The sequence below is a fragment of the Schistocerca americana genome, chromosome 3 (assembly GCF_021461395.2).
Source record: "Schistocerca americana isolate TAMUIC-IGC-003095 chromosome 3, iqSchAmer2.1, whole genome shotgun sequence".
NCBI classification, from domain to species: Eukaryota; Metazoa; Arthropoda; class Insecta; order Orthoptera; family Acrididae; genus Schistocerca; species Schistocerca americana.
Genome location: NC_060121.1, coordinates 524670272 through 524694466, shown reverse-complemented (window position 1 = coordinate 524694466; position 24195 = coordinate 524670272). Strand labels below are relative to the sequence as shown.

The 24195-nt window shown below is 39.1% G+C and overlaps 1 protein-coding gene across 2 annotated transcripts in view; it reads right to left on the bottom strand.

Annotated features, from left to right (window-relative positions):
* Nucleotides 1-612: 612 nt before the first annotated feature.
* LOC124605605 (threonylcarbamoyladenosine tRNA methylthiotransferase) overlaps nucleotides 613-24195 on the bottom strand; it is a 120962-nt gene continuing 97379 nt past the window's right edge. For both annotated transcript variants that reach the window (XM_047137401.1, XM_047137402.1), the window contains 5 exons: nucleotides 21252-21454; nucleotides 20559-20704; nucleotides 11316-11496; nucleotides 8519-8665; nucleotides 613-886 (listed from right to left, as the gene is read on the bottom strand). In XM_047137401.1, coding sequence (XP_046993357.1) covers nucleotides 644-886; nucleotides 8519-8665; nucleotides 11316-11496; nucleotides 20559-20704; nucleotides 21252-21454 — 920 coding nt within the window. In that variant the 3' untranslated portion in view covers nucleotides 613-643. The remainder of the gene's footprint in view (nucleotides 887-8518; nucleotides 8666-11315; nucleotides 11497-20558; nucleotides 20705-21251; nucleotides 21455-24195) is intronic.

The following is a 24195-nucleotide window of genomic DNA, read 5'->3' as shown; positions in this document are numbered from 1 at the left end:
CTCAGCTTTTCAACCTGCAAGGCTGGCAGAATCTATGAGGTCATGTGCAAGGCTTCAATAAACAAATGTGTGTGTGTGTGTGTGTGTGTGTGTGTTTCACAATGCACGTAAGGAACATTTGACTTCTTTGATTAACACACTGTGGTAGTTGTGCACCTTCAGGATGCTAGTTGCATAAATTCAACCTTCTGCTACAAAAGCTATTTTCTCCCTGAATACGTCTCATTCTATACATATAAATTAATGATTCACAAATCTGATATCATGCACAACAGTGTCAACTGACTTTTAATAGTCAATCAGGACATTATTTTTGTTTAATAGGAGGTTCTGAGGCTGTCACAAGTATACTATACGTAGAAAAATAAAATATTTAAATATCTTTAGAATATTTTTGCTGTTATAAGTGTATATCTCCTGTCAACGGTATCTGTTAAACACCAAGTACTCACTGGAGTAATATCAAAGACTGTGAGGGAGAATAAATAGGAAAATTCTTTTGTACTTAAAATTACACATATGATACTGTTTTATCTACTGTATTTTGATTGGAATATTCTACTGGGGAACCAATTACACAGGCTATGATATAAATATACAGATACTATAAAATGCTTTGGATTGATGTTTATTTTAAAGCCATTTACAATGTAAACCACATCATCCTTGCCACAATTGCTAAAATGACAAACAACAGTGTGTAAGGTAATAAGTTATTAAGATCCTTAGGCACTTTCTCAGTAGAACAGTTATACTTCACATGTGCAGAAGTGAAAATTTCTACTGCATCTTCAAAAGGTTCTGCTATCATGCTATGCTTAGTCGTTGAAATAATCTTCACGGTTATCACCTTTCCAAGAAGTTCAGGTCGCTTGGGCACCAAAACCTACAATAAATAATAAAAAAAGTATACATAATACTTTTTCCCATGTCTTTTTGTTTACTGGATCTGCTTGATATACAAATGAGTGTATCTACTGTCATACACCTTTGTACAAATCTGTTACTCTACAGACCACATTTGTATATTTAAATTGCCATATTCAATACTCTATAAATATCAGAGTACACCTGCTACTAACATCCCTCCTCTATCAAAATTAAGTAGAGACTTTTGTGATTATATCTACATTTAGCTAGGCATATTCTGTACATGAAATATAACTGTCTGTATTATGTAGAGTAAGTGTCCATTTGTAAAAGGCACAACAATGTATATGACACACTTCATGACTATTACTTACTTAAATGGCATAAACATATCTTCTGGTAAACCTTCCGGGATGTAAGGTCGTGCTCCATGAAACTCTTCAGCTCCTAACGTTTCGTCAAGAGCTGCGCTGGACATCTTCAGAGGGGTGTTTCTCCTCCGGTGAGTCTTGCCGACTGACGGGTAGGATGTCTGAGAGCGACTTATATATCGTAGAAAGTGGGCGTGACCAGAGTTGCACGTGATATCCAGAGATAAACTTTGTCAGAGATAAAACTTAACTGTCGATCGCAATCTCGTCACGGATAAAACTGTCTAGCAATTCTGTAGTTCTACTGTCCAAATATCACTAAGTTTCATGGTCTCTTTCTTTCCGATTAAAATTATCCCTATGTTTATATATTTCAAGTTTCATGGACCACGACCTTACATCCCGGAAGGTTTACCAGAAGATATGTCATCCGGTCGTGAAAGCCTTCATAGTACACATAAACAACTGACTGTTTCCCTTCATCTGTGCGAAGTGTACGTTCTTGGCTGTTTGTTGTATGGTCTCCATACGGAGAAATAGTGTTAAGTGGGACTGAAGACAAAGAATTCTAGCACACAACTGTTGAGGCTCTCTTGGGCATTTGTTGACATATGGCCTGTTGGCTTTTCTGTTTCGATCTTCAGCTGACATTAGTTTAATGATTATTCTGAAGTATTGCCAGCACAATTAGCTGGTATTCTCAAAGATTCACTTTCACTTGCTGGTAGTGCTCAGCCCACCACCAATAATGGAGAGGTGTATCTTTGAGAATAGCAGCCACTTGTGCTGGTGAAATGTCAAAAAAATCATTAAACTAATGTCAGCAGAAGATTCCAAGTTCAAAATTATTCGGGTACAATGCATGAGAGAGACCGGGGGGAACAATACATAATGGAAATTAGGATTAATACTTAAAGAAGGGTGCAATTGAAAGAGCATTCCATCTGGTGAAAATGTTGCACCATAGTTCAATAATCTTTTGCAATAAATTCAGTATTTCAACTTGAATTGCTACGGACAACAGAACATTGAAGATATTTAAATAATGATAATAATAATAATAATAATAATAACAGAGCATTAAAGCAAGAAACAAGTGATGAAAGCACTTACTTGTTAAGCTAAGTACGTGCAGCAGAATGGAAAGATTGAATGAAACACACGAGTAAAGAATATCTTTCATAAAATTAAGAGACAGAAAATACGGCAATAGTAGTTGAGCACAAAGTTGTCCCCACACTAGAACACACATCTGTAAACCTAAATTGTGCTATCTGAGTACACATTCCGGGGACTGCCACTGCCTATTCAGCTGGCACAATGCAGCTGTACAGGTGTGTGTGTGTGTGTGTGTGTGTGTGTGTGTGTGTGTGTGTGTGTGTGTAAAAAAGGGAGGGGGCACTGTAGCTTTAAAAACATATTCATTCAAAAGCTAGATTCTTATCTGTGTGCGTGTCAAAAGATTCAATGCTTATGTTTACTCCTAAATTACCTACTTTCTGCCAGCACTTGCCATCCATATTTAAATCAAAAATATATAAAAATAAAATGAAATAATAAATAAAAGGCGATGGAAATGCAGTAGAAAAAGTAAATAACAATACAAAAACATAGGTAAATTGATAGATAATATGGAATATCAAAGAAGAAAAGTAATGGGGAATGCAGCAAGAAGTAATTAGATATTTAGGACTTTTACTAAATAAGGAGAGCAAAGGGGGGATAGAGGTTGGGGAAAGAAGGATTGAACCATCAATTCCACCTCTAAACATATACCCTTTCCTGTTCCATTCGCAAATGGATTGAGGGCAAAACGACTGTCTATACATGTCTGTACAAGCCCTAATTTCTCTTATCTTTTAACCTACCAGCAATAAAACTAGCACCAGCTTCTGAACTGCTACCATTGGTGGGGATCCCAAACACTTGAGCAATACTGAAGAATGAGTCCCACTAGTGTTCTATACGTGGTATCCTTTGTACATGTGGTGCACTTTACCAAAATTCTCACAATAAACCACTTTTGACAGTAAATGTCGTTTGGACTGAGGCAAATGTGTTTCAGAAGCAGTGGCGGCTGCTGTATAAGAGCACAAAAATACCCTAACTTTTGACACCTTGCAGATTTATTTGTTATTTTTCCTTGAATGCTGTTAAACATAAGACAGATGCTGCAGTCTGAAAGATACGACAGTTAAATCTACCACACCACTGCTCTTCTAGACTCTGTGAAACTTGGCAACAGGACTGTGAGCACACCTTCAGTTATGCACGTTTTAAGGAGCTTTTGCACATGCGTGACTTGCATGGGCAAAATACATACAGATTTGATAAACAACGTGCACGTGCCATGCTGTGCACATCTAGCCCTTGCTGGTTAACTAGAAGTTTAAATCAGTGCCACCCCAGTGGTGTAGCACATGCAGCAGATTTTTATCCCCATTTGTTTGGCATAAATCCTGCTAGATGATAGCACACTCCTCAGATATGCTAATTCACTCACTATATAGTAACAGTAGAAAGAACATCAGTGTATGTTGAAGTTGTACTGACAATAAACCTATTTTGTGGGTTTGTGAACGAGGTATTGCATATGAAGTTATGAATTTAGTCATACAGTAATCCGTTCAAGGCGTTGATAATCAGAAAGGCCTAAAGCACGTCACCATCATTTGTGAGATTGTAGCATTTATTCATGCTTCTGAAATCTGTTGATCTTAAGGTGAATAAGGTTTATCTGTGCTGTAGGCCCACATTGTGTATATGAAAATTTACAAAGAGCTGTGTCACTGGTTTCTCTGATATTCGCTTAAATTTGGGATTGAGGGTAGTGTGCGTTAGGCTCTTACGAATCTCAACACCTCACTTGTATTTTAGTCAAGTGACCATGCTGGTAGACATTACTACTTGAGTTTAACCATTTCCCCACAAATAGTAGTTTGTGTTTGGAATTTGTTGTTTATTGTGTGGGAATCGTCTTTCATGTGCAGCGTGAACACGAACTATGTTGAATCTATTTTAAATACTAACAGAAAAGTGAAGCTGTGAGTATGGGTCATGAGTGGTGCTTGGGTAGCTCAGCCAGTAGAGCAACTGGGCACAAAAGGCTAAGGCCACGAGTTCAAGTCTTGATCCAGCACACTGCTATAATCTGCCAAGTTTCATGTCAGTGCACACTCCACTGCAGAGTGAAAATCTCATTCTGGGAACAGAAAAGTAAATTACCAGCAAAAGTTAGCCACAAAGGAACTAGGTTCTCCAAGAACAAACCCTTTGTTTAAGAGAGTGACTAAATCAAATAAGTGTGACTACAATCAAACATTTTACAAGGAAGTGTACAGTTAGCACAAGTTGTTCTGTGGATGCAGTGCAAGAATATCTGGTTTTCAGCCCGGAAGTAAATTCGTGAACTAATAAATTTGTTACGGATCTTGTCCATGTGTCTCAAAAGATGGAAAAGCACAAAAACTCTCATTTATGCAGAAATGTGAAATGGAGAACTGCAAAATCTCACACATTATTTCGTTATCGCCCTAAACTGTACTTAATTATGTACAAAACAACAAAAATCCACAAGAGCAATTCTTTCTTTCATCAAGTAAGTTATGCGTCTTATTCTTCTTCTTCTTATTATTGTTATTATTATTGGCAGTGCCTGTAGTTGTATAAACTTGTTGATAAGCATAACTGTTATAATGCAGATGCTATTTCATGTTCTCAAATTTGTCTGAATCAAAAAATTTGTGAACACCCAGAATGTATAATCATGAGGAATCACTGTTCAGAAGTCAAGAAGCATTGCATTTATATGCCTGTCTTGATACATGGCTTTCAGGATGTCATGCGAGGTAAGCACACGTTGGACTTCACATGATTTTTTGGACTCTGTGCTGACTGGCACAGAGGAGGTCATTCTGTTCGAGATACCTCATTACATTTGAGCTCAGAATATGTTTTAAGACTCTACAACACCTGGATGTCAAGTATATTATAAGGTAGTGTTGTGGATGATTTCTGCTGCCCTTCTTGTACAGGTTTTTTTCTTTGACAGTCTTCAGTAGGTTATTTTTAAAAGTGGGGCTAACTCAGCCACAAATTCAGTAGACATTCTGTTGGGCCCTGGAACTTCGTTCAATTTTAATTTCAGGTGCTTCTCAGTGCCACTGACACTGGTACATATTTCACTCATCTTTGCACTGGTATGAGAATTAATTTGGGGCAATACTCCTTGGTTTGAAAATGGTGTTAATCATTTCTGCTTTTCCTTTGCTACCACCAATTTCAGTTCCTGCCTTGTCCGTGGGCATTTGGATGCTAACTCTGGTGCCGCCAATAGCCTTTACATATGACCATAATGTTTTAGGGTTTTGTGAGTGACTTTTTGGTAATATTTTGCTACGGTAGTCGTTGAAGCTTAATGGATTGCCCTAATGATAGCCAAGCACATTCAGCATATCTATATCTATACCAATTTGGTTTGTTTCACATCTATCATGCAGTAGCATCTGTTTCTTTAGAAGTTTCTTTGTAGCGAGTCCTATCGTGAACTCTTCTATCCAACTTGAGCCATAGTTCCTCTACATGCTCCTATCCTAAGCTCAATGTTTCAAGTTCCTCAATATGATATGATGCTACTGCCTCTTTAATCTTAAATTTTTCTACTTGTTGCTCTCTGTATTTTGGAAACTACTGTTACCACAAGTGCTTCATGATCACTGTTTCAATATGTACATCCTCAAACATGTCAGGCCTATTTGCTGCCATTAGATTGAATATACTTACATCGTGAATTAGGTTCCAAACTCTCTCTTCTAGGTGGTTTTAGAGAAGGTATTTAGTAAAGTTTTTCACAGGATGTTTTGTCATGCCAATCACTAACAAAACTGTAATTATGACAGTTTATTGTCAGGTGATTGTTGTCTCCTCCGATTATTACAGTATGACTGGGTAACTTGTGTACTAGTGAAGTGACATTTTCTGTACAGTTTTCGGTTACATCAGGAAGTGAGTCTGGTGGCCGATAAAAGGATCAAATCATGAATTTATGCTAACTCTTAATACAGAGCCTTACCCAAACTATCTCGCATGTAGCTTCAATTTCTGTCTCAGTGGATATGAGTGGCTTTTCTACCGTGACAAATATACCACATACATTTCCCATTAGCCTACACTTTCCACGGATGCATAATTTTCCCCACAAATATCACTTTTATATAAGAAGTTAGTTTTACACTGGGAGAAACCTGGCAACCAGGACAACAACTAGACAGGAGCAACAGCTGTTGGACAACATGTGTTATGAAAGAAGTTCTGCATCTTTTTTCAAACAAATGTTGGCATTTCTGAGACTGATGGTACCGATGAAATAAAGTTAACTTGTGAAATCGTTAATTAAAATGTGGGTCTGAAAGTGATCAGTCTTGCTACTGATGCTCTATTAGTTTCATGTAGAAAAGTGCAGTTAACCATTTGGTGAATGGGTAACAGATGCTGAAAGACAGGGTCACTTATAAGAATGAAATTTTATCAGAAGCAAAATTATGCATTTGTATGCAAGAAATATTGTGTAATACACTAAAAGATTATAAAACATCAATTCTATCAAACTCCTACATGATCAAATAAGTAAAGGATTTACAGACAACGAGTCTGTAATGTCCCTACCAGTCAATCAAGGACATAATAAGATTGGAACGAGACAAATTCAATAGGAACATACTTTGAGAGTAACAATGTTATTAAAACAATCTTGTTAACAGCCAGGTAACAGTGGAGTCAGAAGACAACTTTCATAGGAATGTAATGAAATTCCACAAAGTCATAGGAATATAAAATGTGAATATAACGATCAGCAATGATTACGTGAGGAAAATATTTACAGAGGATGGAAATGGTAGTAAATGAGGAAATAATGCAACAGATAATTTTATTTAAATATTTGGGCTGCATTATAAATATTAACGGGGTTAAACTCTGATCTCGAAGACAATATCCTTATATACAAGAAACTCAAAAGGTCCATTAATAAACACTTTGGCAAGCACATAAGAAATGATTTCAAAACCACAATGTATGCCATTATCTCTAAACCTATTCTGTTTTATGGAAGTGAGAAGAGGCACATTAAGGCACCAAGGTATGAGAAGGACAAGAACACTAGCAATGAGAGTATGTCTTATAACAGACCAAGTGAGTAACTTTATGAAACAAAATTACAAGTAATGATACCTAATGGGAACTCAGTGTTAACAGAATGACAAGTTAAGAACACAATTACTGACGGTAATGACACTCTAATCTGTAACAGATAACCCAAAGCAAGATGAGATGTTGACTGACTACAAATAAGATGTAGCCAGCAGTTACATCAGTTTTAGAATGGGTTTCTTTTATCCAATCTTGTATGATGTAAGAATAAAATTTTAAGAAACTGTGAGAAAGGCCCATGCTTAGTTAACGACTTGATGCACATGAAAGCCAGAATACATCTCGTTAGCATTCATCATCCCTGTCTCTTCCTGATAGTGTATTTTACAGAATTGGGATGTTTAATAATCAGAAACAAACAAAAATTTGGTTCAGTGCTTAAAAGATGATCAGTAGTGTAATTACAATGTGCCATTACAGGTCTTACTTTCTCTAACCTGAACCCATAAATATTTGACTATAGGGTTCACATTATTTTTGACATCCGTGTGCATTAACTTCAGGGTAGTGTCACATTTTTTCCTCTCTTACACAAAATGGACCAATGGAGAGCACTGCTACAGATGAGATCTGAAAGTTATGATAGTCAAAATACAGTGCAAAAGGAAAGCAGTCACTTAGTCAAGAAGGCTGTGGCCATAAATTGATATGGAGGTACACACAGAAAGAGGGGAAGTTTTATAAGCTTCTCTCATTTGTTCCTTGGGGTAAGTTTGGTAATTTCTCACCTTACATCTCCTAGATACATTCATTTTTCATCTTTTTCTAACATCTAGAAAGTGAACTTTTTGTTTCCATCTAAATAATCTACTTGTACCTATGAGAATTTGTGCCATTATATCAAGAACATCAAAGGAAGAAGTATGGATCTGACTAGAGATTCTGCTTCTTCTACTTCTCGTTGCATTTGTATTTTATGAAACTAATTGTAAAAACAAAAGTAAAGTCTCATCTTCATTATCAGCAGCAGCAGGAGGAGGAGGAGGAGGAGGAGGAGGAGGATACTAAAATTTTGGTAATGAATGATGTACTATTAGTTTGAAACAAAAAACATTTGCAGAAAATAATACCTGCTCATAAGCTTTGGTGTGACCTACGTAATGCTTCATATCATGGGACAGTTCTGTAACAAGAACTTTGCATATCTCTCCACATCTCCCTTCATATGGGAAGTACGATTGAAAAAGCTCTGACAACTGTTTTGTTCTTTTTTTAACCTGTGAAAGAATGCAAAAATTCAATGACTAATTAATTAAAAAGAAACAGACATCAGAATAAGAAACAAGGTCCAACAGGTGCAAGAGATTCCTAAGGCCAAGATAAATTAAATCACTTCACTGTGCAAGAACTGTAAGTGCGCCGTACACCATGGGTATTACTACTGAAACACAAATAGGGATAGCAAATAACAAAATTTTATTTGTGGTGCATATACAGTATAGTGGCATAGACAATAAAATATGTAATATGGAAAGGACAGATTGCCACCTACCACATAGAGGCAGTGATGGGTTGCATTTAGGCACAATGAAAAAGACTGCTTAAATATTAAAGCTTTTGAACAAAGTCCTTCTTCTGTAGTAGAAAACATACTCGCATTCACACGGGCACAGCTCGCACACACATTGCCATTGTCTCAGGGTGCTTGAGCCCAACTGTGGCTGTGTCTGATGGAGCAGCAATCTGCTGGGAAGGGTAATGAGCTTAATGAGGGGACATGATGCACTGATGTAGAAAGTGGCACAATTGGTAGACCACATGGCTTCTTTCGCAGGTGGCCCCGCCTTCAATGGGGTAGGAAACTGTGACAGATCTGCAGTAGGTGGTAGCAGGATGATATATGGGTCAGGTCTTGTGTCTGGGTCTATGGGAGGCATTTGAAACATAAGACAAGGGGCTGGGAACAGGGGTGAAGTAGGGATGGACAAAGATATTGGGTAGGTCTGTTGGGTGGCGGAATACCATTGTGGAAGGGGTGGAGAGGATAGTGCACAGCAGAATAACAGGTAGTTGAAACCACAAAGGAGAATGTGATTCAGTTGGTCCAGTCCTGTTAGTACTTAGTCATGAGAGGAGTGCTCCTTTGTTTTCAGACAGTGGGTACGTGGGATGTGACTGCTGGAAAGACAAGGCACATGAGATCTGTTTGTGTACTGGGTTGAGGGGGCAATTTCAATCTATTAAGGCCTCCGCAAGACCTTGGCATATTTAGAGAGGGACTGCTCATCACTACAGATGTGACAACCTTGTGTGCCTAGGCTGCGTGGAAGGGACTTCTTGGTATGGAATGAGTGACAGCTGTCAAAGAGGAGGTATTATTCATGGTTGGTAGGTTTTACATGGATGGAGGTACTGATATAGCCATCCTTGACGTAGACATCAACATCAAGGAAGGTGGCTTGATGGCTTGAGAGGAGCAGGTGAAGCAAATTGGGGAGAAGATGATTAGGTTCTGGAAGAATGTGGGCAGGGTGTCCTCACCCTTGGTCCAGATCAGTCTGTGACTCAATGTCTCCACTATGAGATGAGTAGCAATCAGTCCTTTCTGTATTGCTGTTATTCCATCCTGGACCTCTGCTTGATTAAATATGTAAGTGATAAGGAGGTACAATGGATGCAAGATTTAGTTACAGAGCTGCCACCACCAGTAGCAGAAACGAATCCAAGCAGGCTGGGCATCGAGTCAAACTGAATTTGGATGACCGATGAATCATTCCATGCTGCTTCAACTCTCTATCAGAGTTCATTAAACACTGTGGTTAATGGGTGTTAGTGTGTCAGTCTCTCAGTAACCCTTGAGATGTCTTCAACAGGTGGGAAATCTAGAGAATGTGCTGGTTCGGGCAACCATCTAACACACTGGATACTAATGTAAGTCAGGACAGTAAGAGCACTGTGCAGTCTTGCATTACTTTATTGAAATATGACATCATGGCAACCTCAAAGATAGGGCACAGTCATCAGCTTTAACATGTCAGAAAGTAATGCTGCAGTCCACATTACAAGCTACAAGAAACTGAGGTAGCTGTGTTGTGTTCTCAATGGCACCTTTTTACTATCACACCAGGCATTGGGCCCAGGTGATGACGACAAAAGCTATTAGTGAATGGGTAAATCCATTGTGATTCTGACCACAGAACTGGGATTGAAAAGGCAATGTGCTGCCACTGTGGTGTCAATGTTATTTTGGGCACACCATTGTTGGTGTGCCTCTTTCAGCTGCTATCTCAAGGAAAGTCCCAACAATGGCCGCAGTGCAGGCTGTCTGTGGTGTTCAAAGAGGCATCAGCTTGTCCATAGAGATACAACTGTCTTACTGCAAACAACCCCATTACCTCACTTGAAGTGAGGGTGTACGATTCTGAACCAGTGAGCAAACAATGAGTCTGCCTTCTCGGGCAATAGTCGCGAGGGGCCACTGTGATCCTGCTGGACTTTAAGAATGGCTCTTCTGAATCCACTGATTCCATATTAGGACGACAGTTGTGGAATCCTGACTAATGCGAACAGCTATACTGCATAATGATAAACTATAGTCTCCTTAGGCCTCTATCCTGCCTCCTTAGAGCTCTATTTTGCCACTGTTAAACTCAGACACATGCTAGTAGACATTTACCCTTCTTACAGGAGGCATAACATTATCTTCGCACAAACAACCAACAATGACATCTGATTTCTGAATGAGAAATCCAAAGTATAATCACTCCTTACATACAAAACATAGTTGAAATTACTCCTGCCCACTGAAATCTGAATCATTTGCATTTCTGAGCAAGCACTAAACTTCAAGCAATTGTGATGTCTGTTGCATACCACTGCCATAGCTGAGAAATTTTAATGACCAGAAGCGTATAATTGAAAGCTTACCTCGTGTGGTGGAATCCTGCGCATTCGTGCGGCAGGTGTTCCAGGACGGGGGAAAAACTGATTGATGAACAGACTAGGAAACTTGTATTTTTTACATAAATCAACTGTTTCTTGAAAATCATCATCTGTTTCTGTTGGAAAGCCACAAATTATATCTGTTGCAATTGTAACACCAGGAACTCTGAAAATTTGTAATAATAAAGGCAAAGTAAGAACATTTTTATTTTTGCACAATGTTATTATATTGTATTGTTACACAAAGTTATATTCCAAACAGCCTTCCACAAAATTTGGAGGTGGGTGACACAATGTATGAAAGCAGAGCAAAAAAAGGGACGTATGCTGTTACAAAGTACTCTCCCAGAGCATAAAAACTAAGAACCCCCTGTAGCTTCCTGCTAACACCATTGTGCAGATGTTGTCCTGAAATGTTAGGTAAATCTAAGCAAAGAAATGTTTTTTGTATTAAAATTTGTTTACTACCCTCAGGAACTACAGAATAATTTAGTGGATGCACTTTATTAATTAGAAAACCTGCAATGTTCATAAAAATACAAAATAAAATGAAAGGCTACTATATATAATTGCAAACAATAAGTAGGAGAAAGGTAAATAGAAAAAGAAGCTGTGCAAATAAGTATAACAGTATTAAACCAGAAATAATCATAAAGAGAAAATACTGACTTGAATCAAGTTTTCAGCAGAGAACTACGATCTTGTGCTGATCTGAATGGGCCATCACTGTGCTATCTTTGTAATCAATTGGTGACTCAAAGTATATTTTCTGACAATCTTAAATATGTAATAGTGACACTCATTCACAAAAGTAGTGATAAGAAAACTATTTCTTGTTACACACCAGTATCATTCCTTTCTGTTTTTCAGAACTTTGGAGTCCTATCTTTGTAACAGAAGGCAGGTCACACCAGAAAACTAAATTCAGGAGGAAGGAACATAAGACGCTCTGTCTCACAAGGTTTGGTACTGTGTCTGCTGCTGTGTTTAAAACGATTTTTCAATAACTTTAAATGACAGTTCAAAAACTGAAATGTATATACATTTATCAGACACAGCTCACACGATAGGTTTCACAGTGAATAGCGTAAGTCTTTATCTCACAAAGATTAATGTTTTGTATTTTCAAAGAACCAAAAATAACCTATTGGTACAAGAAGCAGATACTGATGAGCTTGCCTTATATTTAGATTTATTAGGGACCAGATGGATGGCAAGTTTATCTTTTTGTAATGGAATTTATTGGCCATCAGCTTACATTATACAGCCAGTCTACTTACAACACACAGCTATTGATAGGACATAGAGTGTTACAGGTAGACAAATACCTTTAACCAGTATAAAACCAAACGTTATATAATACTTTTGTGTAGATCACTGTCAATGATATGTTGGTCTTAAGATGCAGCAACAATGAATCTGTACATTGCATGGGAAAGTCTATGAGTCTGTGTTGCTAAAAAAAGCTGTCACATGTGCTTCACATGTTCCTGTAGGACTGTAATACTTCCGTGTAGTCTGGGGCACTGAAAGAAAAGGTGATTGGTGTCCGTTTCTTCTCCACATAAGCAGAAAAAAGCCTCTATAATGATATTTACATAAAAATCTGTATTTAAATTCGAGTCTGACTGTTAGGGAGGTGAGGTGCCTAGGCACTGAAGTGATATAAGATTTCATGGGATAGAGGACTGACAGCTGAATTGCTGAATATTTCTTGCCATTGTATCTCACTGTTTCTTCCATTTCCTTTGCCAGTATTCTCTCATGCATCTACATAGGATATATCAGTAATCAGGACTTGGGATTGCAGTCTAGGCAGTAAGTCCTATAACAGCAGTTCCTTTGGCCAAACGGTTGACAGCTTCATTGCCTGTGATCCCGTAGTGTGATTCCATCCAAGCGAAATTAACAGAATAACCTCCATAATGCATCAATTCCAACACTTCAAAAATACTGTACACAATGGGAGTTTTTAGTCAAATAGGTTCTAAAACTGTTTAAGTACTGCTGTAGCAGCTAAAGAAGCAATGAGTAGAAAATATGCTGTCATCTGCAAGCAGAAATGAAATGCTTCTAGTATAACAATTTCTCTGGTCATGATACTTCCCTCTGTTGGGAATGTGAATAGCCCAGAATTCTGAAAATGTGGTATGCAGAATGCATTTCCATTAGAGTCATTGGTTTTGGAGATATCAGCATACACACATCAAAAAAAGTTTTGCATCACCTCCATTCCGAGAGTTCCAGAACCTGTACAGAAAATTGGAATAGAGATCAACATAAACATCATTTCCGCCTTTTTTACTGCTCATGAAAACCACATATTGTATGTTGCACCACCATACAGCGAGACCTTCATAGGTGGTGGTCTAGACTGCTGTACACGCTGGTACTTCTAATATCCAGTAGCACGTCCTCTTTCATTGATGCATGCCGATTTTCATTGTGACATATTATACACAAGTTCATCAAGACACTGTTGGTTCAGATTGAACCACTCCTCAATGGCGATTCGACACATATCCCTTAGAGCGGTTGGTGGGTCACGTCGTGATACAATATCTACAGTCAACATCTGTCTTCAGGAGTTCTGGAACTAGAGTAATGCAAAACTTATTTTGATGTGTGTAGACATACATTGCGCCTGAATACTGTCTTAAAAACTGAAACAAAGTTTTATTGTTAACATGAGCCTCATTGTCAAAGGTAATACCAGATACTACATTCACTGTAAGTTTCAGTGGGAATGTGACACTAAAATTATTTAGTGTAGGTGCTCTAATGATCTTCCTTGAAATCTTCAGAGTATCTAAATACTCTTGGACTAGGAGAGGAAGACGTCTAGTGATCCGGAAGTGTCCAGTTAAACACTGCATGGTTACATCTGAGGTGATTGATTTCAGATTACTTCCTTTTAAGAAGAAATCTGGAGCAGAGAACCACCAGTGTAGATGGATTGGAGGTTCATGTGCTTCACCAAGAGTACATTAGTAGGGTGGCACTCAGCACTTCATGTTACCATTCATTTATTGTGTTGAGGTAATTGTCGGTTGCAGCTCCATAACAACCACTCCCATAATCAATAATTGGACATACCATTGTATGGTAAAGTGCCAACATTCAAGTCCCACCCGAGTCCTGTCATAGCTCTAATTATGCTGCGAGATATCTCGCATTTCTCAGCCACATATTTTGTGTGCTCCATCCAGGTAAGCTGCATGGTCCCAGATATTTGACTACAATCTTTGAAGGAAAGATGTGCGAGGCTACATCTATTACCACTAGCAGATTCAGTCTGTGCCTTGACTACAATACTGCATTTCATTTAGCTATGGATACAGCCAGACTGTTTCTCGTGAGCCGCTGTTGGAATGCAAATATTGGTGGTTATAATTAAACTTTCCCTACTTAGCACATTATGACATGGAAACTAATTACCGTACGAGTACCAATCTTGGTACCATTAATGTCAAGGACATTGGGAAGACAAATAAAGTAGAATCAATTCAATTGAAACACTTTTAATGTGCTGCTATGGTACACCATACCATTACATACTGGTACCACTACCGCTACAAAAGGGGCTAAAATGGCGCACATCAATGTCCAGAAGAGTCTGAAAGTGCAGGATTGCATTCTGCACAGTAGAACGAAGCATGTCCGTAGGTATACTGGCTACATCTCTTGATACGTTGCACTTCAGATCAGCACATGTGTGAATGTTACCCTGGTAAACCCTGTCCTTTAGGCAGCCCCACAAACAGAAATCACAGGGAGTGAGATCAGGTTATTGTGCTGGCCAACATTTGGAAACAATAGGCTGACAATTCAATCACTTCCAAATGTGTTTCAGAGAAGCGTGTGAACTTCACAAGCAATGTGTGGTGGGGCCCCATCTTGCATGAAAACTGTTGAGTTCCAATGCGTCTCTCTCCTGTAGGGCAGATATGACAAGCTGGTGAAGCATATCGCAGGAATGGTGGCCAGACACACTGCACATGTGGTTGTTGACCACCGACCTCTTAAAAAAAGAATGGGCCAATGACGGATGTAGGCATGAAGCCCCACCATATGGTGCCATGTTCACCATACAAAGGAACGTCATGCACAGTGACTGGAGGTGGAGACCTCACACTCAGCAGTTCTCACCTCACCCATCAGAGAAAAATGAACTTTGTCTGTCCATATAACAGCCCTCATCAATTTCAATCTTTGCAAGAAAGTGGAGAGCAAAGTCAACACATTGTTGTGGGTCCCATGGTGCAAGCTGCTGTACAATATGGATCTTGTACGGATACCATTTGAAAATGATTTGAAGCGCCTTCTGTACAGTGATCCATGGGATGTTTAACTGTCGTGACACAGCACACGCACTGCCTGACAATCAGGAATTATGCGCAGCATTGTCTGCCATAGCAACAGCGATTTCATCAACCACTTGTGGTGCAACCGGTCATCGGCCTCTTCCCAGAGCAATGCCCAATTCTCCAGTTGATTCAAACTTCATCATGCTCCAAATAGCAGATGGAGTAACAGGACTCTTCCATAATCCTTTCAGCCGGCAAAATTCTCGAAGTGCAGCTGCAACATTACTCCTGTTTTGATAATAGAGCTCCATCAATAATAATGGCCTGATCCTTTGTCCAAGCTCATGTTGATGTGTCAACAAGTGCACTGCGAATGGTCAGGTGCGTGAGAATATTAACTACAATCACTGATCACGGCAGCCGGTGCCCATAATTGGAACTGGACAGTGACACTGTGATGCATGGAAATCTTGCACCCCATACTCTCATCATCAATGCTGTCAAGTTTGGTACTCATATAGTTATCATCTTTCATGTTACAATGTGTTAAATACAGAAAGTTTAATTAAAACCACACGGTATTGTGATTGTCAGTTGTGACTTGCAGCCTTTAGAGAGATACTTTACATGTAAATACATATATCATATCTGCATCGCAAAACTTTCACCATCTACAGAAATATCCTAAGCATGTCAATGGTGTAGCTATAAGGTGGATGAGGTGCCAACACAGATCCTAGTGGCAATCCAATACTCGTAGTTTACAGTCCTATTGTTTGTAAGACAAATGGCAGTCGATTAAAGAGAGAGAGAACAGGTGTTTTTTAAATGTGTTGGGTATGCCTTGTTCCTTTAGTTTTGTGCTACCACTGGGAGTATTATGTTATCACAGGTGCTGCTTGGATCCTGAAATAAAGTCAACAGATACACATTTCAGTTGAAGCAGAGTTGTATGTGACTAACCAGATGTAAGACATTATCTTCAATAGCTTTCAGGAGGGGGGGAGGGGGATCTTGATTGCTAGGGAACACGTCATAGCATTCCAACCATCTCTCTGACCCAAATCTGATCATGCTTTCCACCTGTTTGTAGAGATATTACAGTAATGCTATTGGTCAGTCTGATTCCACCAAATCAGGATTCTTCCCTGGTTTGAGTGCAGGTGTCATCCTGCTGTCTTTATAGGCTCAATGTTGAAATGTTCAGAAGACATTTTATTGTAAATATGGAGTAGGTATTCTTGTCCCTCATATCATAAAAGGTAGTGTTTGTAGTGACTATTATCTGGACTGATGGCAGTATTTTTTGCAGAGGAGAAAGCTCTCTCCAGCTCGACCACTGAGAATGGCTGTAGAAGAGGGTGACTGTCATTGGGATTCAGATCCTCTGTACTAAGCGGGTGCTTGACTGGGAAGAGGGGATCTGTTTTAATGGTGGGGTATCTACGATTTCTCAAACCTACTTTACGTGTGCTAAATATAAACAGCTCAGTTTGGCATGTTTTGCACTTAGAAGACCTCACATACTCCTAATTTGAAGAAAAGTGTGTTTGCTTATTTGAAATTCTTTTCATTGTTTCTTACATAGCTACCTTTTAGAAAGCCAGATTTTATTCAGCAAAATAAATGTGGGTGCGTGCTCATCATCTACAATTTCTTTTCACACATTACAAAGTTAGAAATTATTATACAGAATAGAAGGAGTTGTCAAGGAGAAAGTTTTACAGTCTGTTTTCAAACGAATTTCCAAAAATTATCTTATAATGTAGATACAGGGATCAATGAGTCCCATTAGCTGAAAATAAACTGAAGTGCTTGGAGGAATAAAGTGTTGACCATCAATTTAATGAGAATTAATTCACTCAAATTATCTATTGAGGTGTAATATACCACCTAAGTGAAGTGATGAGCTGTACAATGTTTACAGCAATGATGATCGACAAACATGCAATTAATTTTTATTACTTTATTTACTAACTTTTTACGTATGTACTGCATGGAGATTTTGTGTTATCTGTGCTTGTAACAGAGTGTGGATGGACACAGTGTTTCTTCAAGATGGGCGACGTTGGCAGTTTGGTCACACTTAGTGGCACCTACTGGTTTGGGGTTGGTTGGGTTGTTTGGGGGAAGAGACCAAACTGCGAGGTCATCGGTCTCATGGGGTTAGGGAAGGACGGGGAAGGAAGTCGGCCGTGCCCTTTCAAAGGAACCATCCTGGCATTTGCCTGGAGCGATTTAGGGAAATCACGGAAAACCTAAATCGGGATGGCCGCACGCGGGATTGAACTGTCGTCCTCTCGAATGCGAGTCCAGTGTACTACCAACTGCGCCACCTCACTCGGTGGCACCTACTGGTTTGGTGACTACTTCATGCACCTGCGCCGCTGCCCCAGTGACACACTGTGCTCCATGGAACAGCGCACACAATGACAACGAACTACATCATGAAGGAAATGGAAGAGAAGTCAGTCTGCATCAATGTCTAACAGAGAGTTGGATCTGAACTGCCTATCAATTTGTATTACTGGGTATAATAGCCAAATCATAATCACGGAAGGTTATTGTATGGGATGTTTTGACTTTGTATGAGCTGGAAGAACATATGTACGAGGGCAGTTCAATAAGTAATGCAACACATTTTTTCTCTCGGCCAATTTTGGTTGAAAAAACCGGAAATTTCTTGTGGAATATTTTCAAACATTCCCGCTTCGTCTCGTATAGTTTCATTGACTTCCAACTGGTGGCAGCGGTGTACGGAGCTGTTAAAATGGCGTCTGTAACGGATGTGCGTTGCAAACAACGGACAGTGATTGAGTTTCTTTTGGCGGAAAACCAGGGCATCTCAGATATTCATAGGTGCTTGCAGAATGTCTACGGTGATCTGGCAGTGGACAAAAGCACGGTGAGTCGTTGGGCAAAGCGTGTGTCATCATCGCCGCAAGGTCAAGCAAGACTGTCTGATCTCCCGCGTGCCGGCCGGCCGTGCACAGCTGTGACTCCTGCAATGGCGGAGCGTGCGAACACACTCGTTCGAGATGATCGACGGATCACCATCAAACAACTCGGTGCTCATCTTGACATTTCTGTAGGTAGTGCTGTCACAATTGTTCACCAGTTGGGATATTCAAAGGTTTGTTCCCGCTGGGTCCCTCGTTGTCTAACTGAACACCATAAAGAGCAAAGGAGAACAATCTGTGCGGAATTGCTTGCTCGTCATGTGGCTGAGGTGACAATTTCTTGTCAAAGATTGTTACAGGCGATGAAACATTGGTTCATCACTTCGAACCTGAAACAAAACAGCAATCAATGGAGTGGCGCCACACCCACTCCCCTACCAAGAAAAAGTTTAAAGCCATGCCCTCAGCCGGTAAAGTCATGGTTACAGTCTTCTGGGACGCTGAAGGGGTTATTCTGTTCAATGTCCTTCCCCATGGTCAAACGATCAACTCTGAAGTGTATTGTGCTACTCTTCAGAAATTGAAGAAACGACTTCAGCGTGTTCGTAGGCACAAAAATCAGAACGAACTTCTCCTTCTTCATGACAACGCAAGACCTCACACAAGTCTTCGCACCCGAGAGGAGCTCACAAAACTTCAGTGGACTGTTATTCCTAATGCACCCTACAGCCCCGATCTCGCACCGTCTGATTTCCATATGTTTGGCCCAATGAAGGACGCAATCCGTGGGACGCACTACGCGGTTGATGAAGAAGTTATTGATGCAGTACGACGTTGGCTCCGACATCGACCAGTGGAATGGTACCGTGCAGGCATACATGCCCTCATTTCAAGGTGACGTAAGGCCGTAGCATTGAATGGAGATTACGTTGAAAAATAGTGTTGTGTAGCTAAAAGATTGGGGAATAACCTGGTGTATTTCAATGCTGAATAAAACAACCCCTGTTTCAGAAAAAAAATGTGTTGCATTACTTATTGAACTGCCCTCGTATGTCTTCAAAGAGTGACTTCTGTTACTTAGTAGCTTACTGGAAATAAATAAGCACAATTCCATTTCCAGAACAGGTCAAACTGCACAGTAGATGGATTCCCTAGAAAGAAGATAGTGAGAGGGGAGATGTACTCTGAAAAAGTAAGTCAGTAATTTCAATTAATACACCAGCCTCCCTCCACCCATCCAGTCCCCAAGCAACCATCAAATACAGCAGGGAACATACCACATACCACTATCGGTTTTTCACATAGACCACCATTAATTACAAGTTGTTCCACTACAATACATTATGTCTTATTGTATTTACGTTCTCGTCTTTCTATTTAGCCAAATATTATAACATGCAGTACCAAAAAATGTGCTTTTGTGTGTTAACCCTTTCTTCTGCTGACCCCATTAATTAGCAAGCCTCTATTGTTACAAATGCTGTTAACTGTTGTTCTATGACTACTAACAATGTAATCATATATACTAGTGACACAATTAATAATTAATGCTGTTTGTATGAGCTGGTTTGGTCAGAATGCATGTAACTTCTTGTTCCACTTTTCTGAAAATAATCTTTCTTGAGATCTAGGTACTTCTCTTGTCCTGAAATTCAATGTTTTTTAATCCAACTGAACATACATATTAACTGTTTGTGTCCTCCACTATACTCAGTTCAATAGTTATGGGAAACATTGTAGACAGCATTGCTTGAGATATCCATAGAGACCTATTAGCACCTTGAGTCACCTGCAGTACATAACATTTATTGAAGTCAGTACCCTAATTTAATTACTGAAAAAGATTGACTAAATATCCATTTAGATGTCACCAAGGTTATTGATGAGTAAGGCACAAGACATGGGATTTTTAAAATGCACAAAAAAATCATAATAAAAATATAAATTAAACGTGCTGCACAAAATTACATATAACAAATATGCTCTTGTACTGTGTATTAAAAACAAGCTTTATAACACACCTTTCAGAGAGAAAGTCTACAACCTTCTCAAAATCAGCTCTGGAATATTCCCGTTTCATGTCACTTAGTACTGAATCACTTCCTGATTGTACAGGTACATGAAGAAAGCTGTATACTCTTGGATGATTCAGAATATTTGCTATTTCCTAGGAAACAGATATATACTTATAATATATACACACAAATCATATCGTTCAAGTAGCAACTAAAATGCATCTTATCTAACATTAAGGTACTATATTTTCCTTTTAGTATGAAGCTGTTCATTAATTTTTTTTCCTTTTCATTTTTAAATCTCTTTCCAATCTCATACCTTGTTGTGATCAAGTTATTAAATACAAATATATCAAACAAACAAAAACTTGTAACACAATATATTCAGAGAAAAATGCATAGTTGTGTACAACTGTTAACATATGTCCCATAAAGCTCCAGTATAGCTTTAATAAATTTGCAATGTGGGAATGATGATTTTATTTGAAATCTGGAATCTTATGGACAATGGGGTACTTCTCAATGACTGTGTTCTTTCATCCCCTTTTCTGTTATGTACCACCTGCTAACACAAAGATGTTGCTCTGATTGAAGCACAGAGAGTATTCATTTCTGCCTTTTGCCTTTTTATAATAATAAACGAATGAAAGAAATAAAAATTTACTTTGTGAAAGGGGTAATACAATTATTTTCAATTACCTCCAAATGCTCCAGGATGTAAGGAGGATTTGTCATGCCAACACGCATCATACAACCTTGTGGAACGATTTCTACTAATCGCCATAACAGCTCTGGCAGGCTGGATCCAATGTCTCTACCATAAGTGCCAGTATCTTCAGAAGTAAGCCATAGTTCACACACACCTTCACTGAATGACTGCACTGCACGGGCAACAATTTCATCTAGAAAGCAGTGACACAATGCAAAGGTAATAAAATTTTATGAAATGTGTTACCCCTTTAACAGGAATTTTGATATTCAAAGGTGTATGCAACATGAACATGATTTGTTTTAAATCAATTAAGTGAAAAAAGTAGAAGATAGGCTGTTTACAACTTTAAAAATGGAGCAAACTATAATTACATAATATTATTTTCTAAAGTGATGCACTTACTTTGAGATGTGGTAAACATATTTTATCAGTACTTTTTATTGGTGGCATAGATTTGAATAACCACAGGAATGTAGAATTTTTATGCAAAGCAACATTCAGAAGGCAACTGAGATCACCATAAATGATTAGGCTAGCACTTGAGACAAACGAATGACCATGAGGAAAGACTTACACATGAGAAGCAATGCTCACTGAACACTGGTGGTATGATTATACAAACTATTTTTCATTGAGGATTTCCGTTCCCCTTTTAGCTCTTTTCACCAGACAATTCTTACACTCTGTGCATCACAGACAACTCAAAATAGGAACTCCATCTTCAAGGTGAGTGATGTGATTTCATACCAGACAAAAATGCATGTTCAGTTATCCCAATTACCTGTAACTCCATCATGCATTTGGAATATGTTACAGACATAAGCCTCAGGCCATGGTCTGATGCCCACAAAACAAAATTCAACAATACTGGCTGTGAACACCTACAATGAATGAAAAATAAAATCTGCCCTGACAGCATGTGAGAAGCAAGGAATATAATATATCTACCTCAATTTATTGAATCATACGAACAACAAGGCTACCAGCTTCCATTCCAGACAGGAGCCAGCAATGTGAACACGGATAAATCGGCAGTAGCAGATCATGCACTTGTATCAGGAAGGAAGCAAATGTGTTTTTCCAATACTATGGTTTTATTAAGATGCGATCGTTACTATGGTAGGATGCATAGAGAGGCTGTAGAAATCAAGAACACAAAAACAACTTTAACAGAAAAGAAGGAATGAAATTATACAAATTGTGGGCCTTAGAGCCAAATAAAGTAAACACAGCAAACTCTTCCCCACTACAAGCTCCATAACACACACATTGGCATGACTGTGATCTTGGGCAATGGAGTGATGACATCACAATGCAACCACTGCATGGATCTGTATAAACAGTTTGGCTTGCTGAGCTCGTTTAAGTCTAAAACTGATGTCTGAGTTTCTATACCCTCTGACGATGTATCCAGCATTACAAAATCAAGCATTAGGCACAGAAATAAGCCCTGCACCATGGGCTGATGCCCATAAAACAGACCTTACCAATACAGGCTGTGAACACCTACACTGTAGGACAAATGAAATCTGTCCTGGCAGCATGTGAGAAGCAAGGAATATTATATATCTCCATCAATTTGTCGAATAATACATCCCACAAGGCTAACAGCTTCCATTTCATTGCATCAAATGAGAGAAAAGTTCAGAACTGAGACAGGAGCTAGGCAAGACGATTCCATTTCACAAAAACTACTTTCTGCAGTCTTGGAATAGGTCTCCAACTCATTAAACTGGAATGCAAAAATTGGGACCTCTTTTAATGTGCAGATGAGGTTGTTTTGTTTGCCTCAGATCTGCAAAACCTTCAGCAAAGTACAGAGGAACTGAACAGAGCAAGTATGACAGCAGGACTGAGGATTAAGTACAGTAAGGCCAAAATAATGTAGAATCAGCAAGCTGATTGGAAAGTAGCAAAGATTATTGATGAAGATACAAAAACAGGCAGGTCACATAGTGAGATAAATGATGGGAGATAGACTAAGGAGATCCTGCATTGAATTTTTCATGGGAAGAAAGGACCTAGATGACAACACAAAGAAATAAAGAAAGAACCAAGACAAACTTGGACATAGAAGGCTGAAGTCGAAATGTACAGAGAAGTCTGAAAGGGGCCTACATCCAGCAGTGGAAGATAAATAGCTAATGATGAGATGATGATGGAGTCTTATAGTTTCCAGAAGCCATTACAGGAATCTGTCAAGCTACCTTCTCTGGGTTTGGATATAACATTCAATTAGATTCTGGCAGTTTTTTTTTTTTTTTTTTTTTTTTTTTTTGTTGCAATGCTCATTTCCTCTTTACTGAGAACTCACACCACCTGTATACACTATATTTAGCATGTCAGAACACCTTCACTATAATTAAGTCTAGAGTGCAGTTTAAGTTAAAATGGACAATATTACAAAAAGGATAGATTGCTACTCACCTAAAGATGACACAGTGAGTTTCAGACAGGCAGACCGTAAGGACTGCTGCACATTTATCTTTAGTCAAAGCCTTCTTCAGAAAAGAAAACATGCACAAATTCACACAAGCAAGCACACTTCATGCACAACTGAACGCAATCTCCGTCAGCTCACACTGGAATGCAGCTGTCATGTTGAATGAAAGCAGCAATCTAAAGTGGGGCAGGGAGGGGGAAGGGAGAGAAGGGTACAGGTGGGAGGAAAGAAGAGCACTCTCTGGCAATGTGTGCATGGGCTAGATGGAAACATGACAAAATTGCAAGGTGCAGTGTCGGAAGACTGTGGGACAGGGAGGTGGGAGAGGCACAGAAGGAGAGAAGCAGGATAGAGGAATGATGGATTGGGAGTTGGGAGAGGGTGGCACACAATGAGGGTGTGGGACACGAGTAGAAAGGAGGTGATAGGACAGAGGGGGCAGAAACTGTCGGATGGAGAGGGTGGGGTTGGTAGGTTACTGGAGGTTG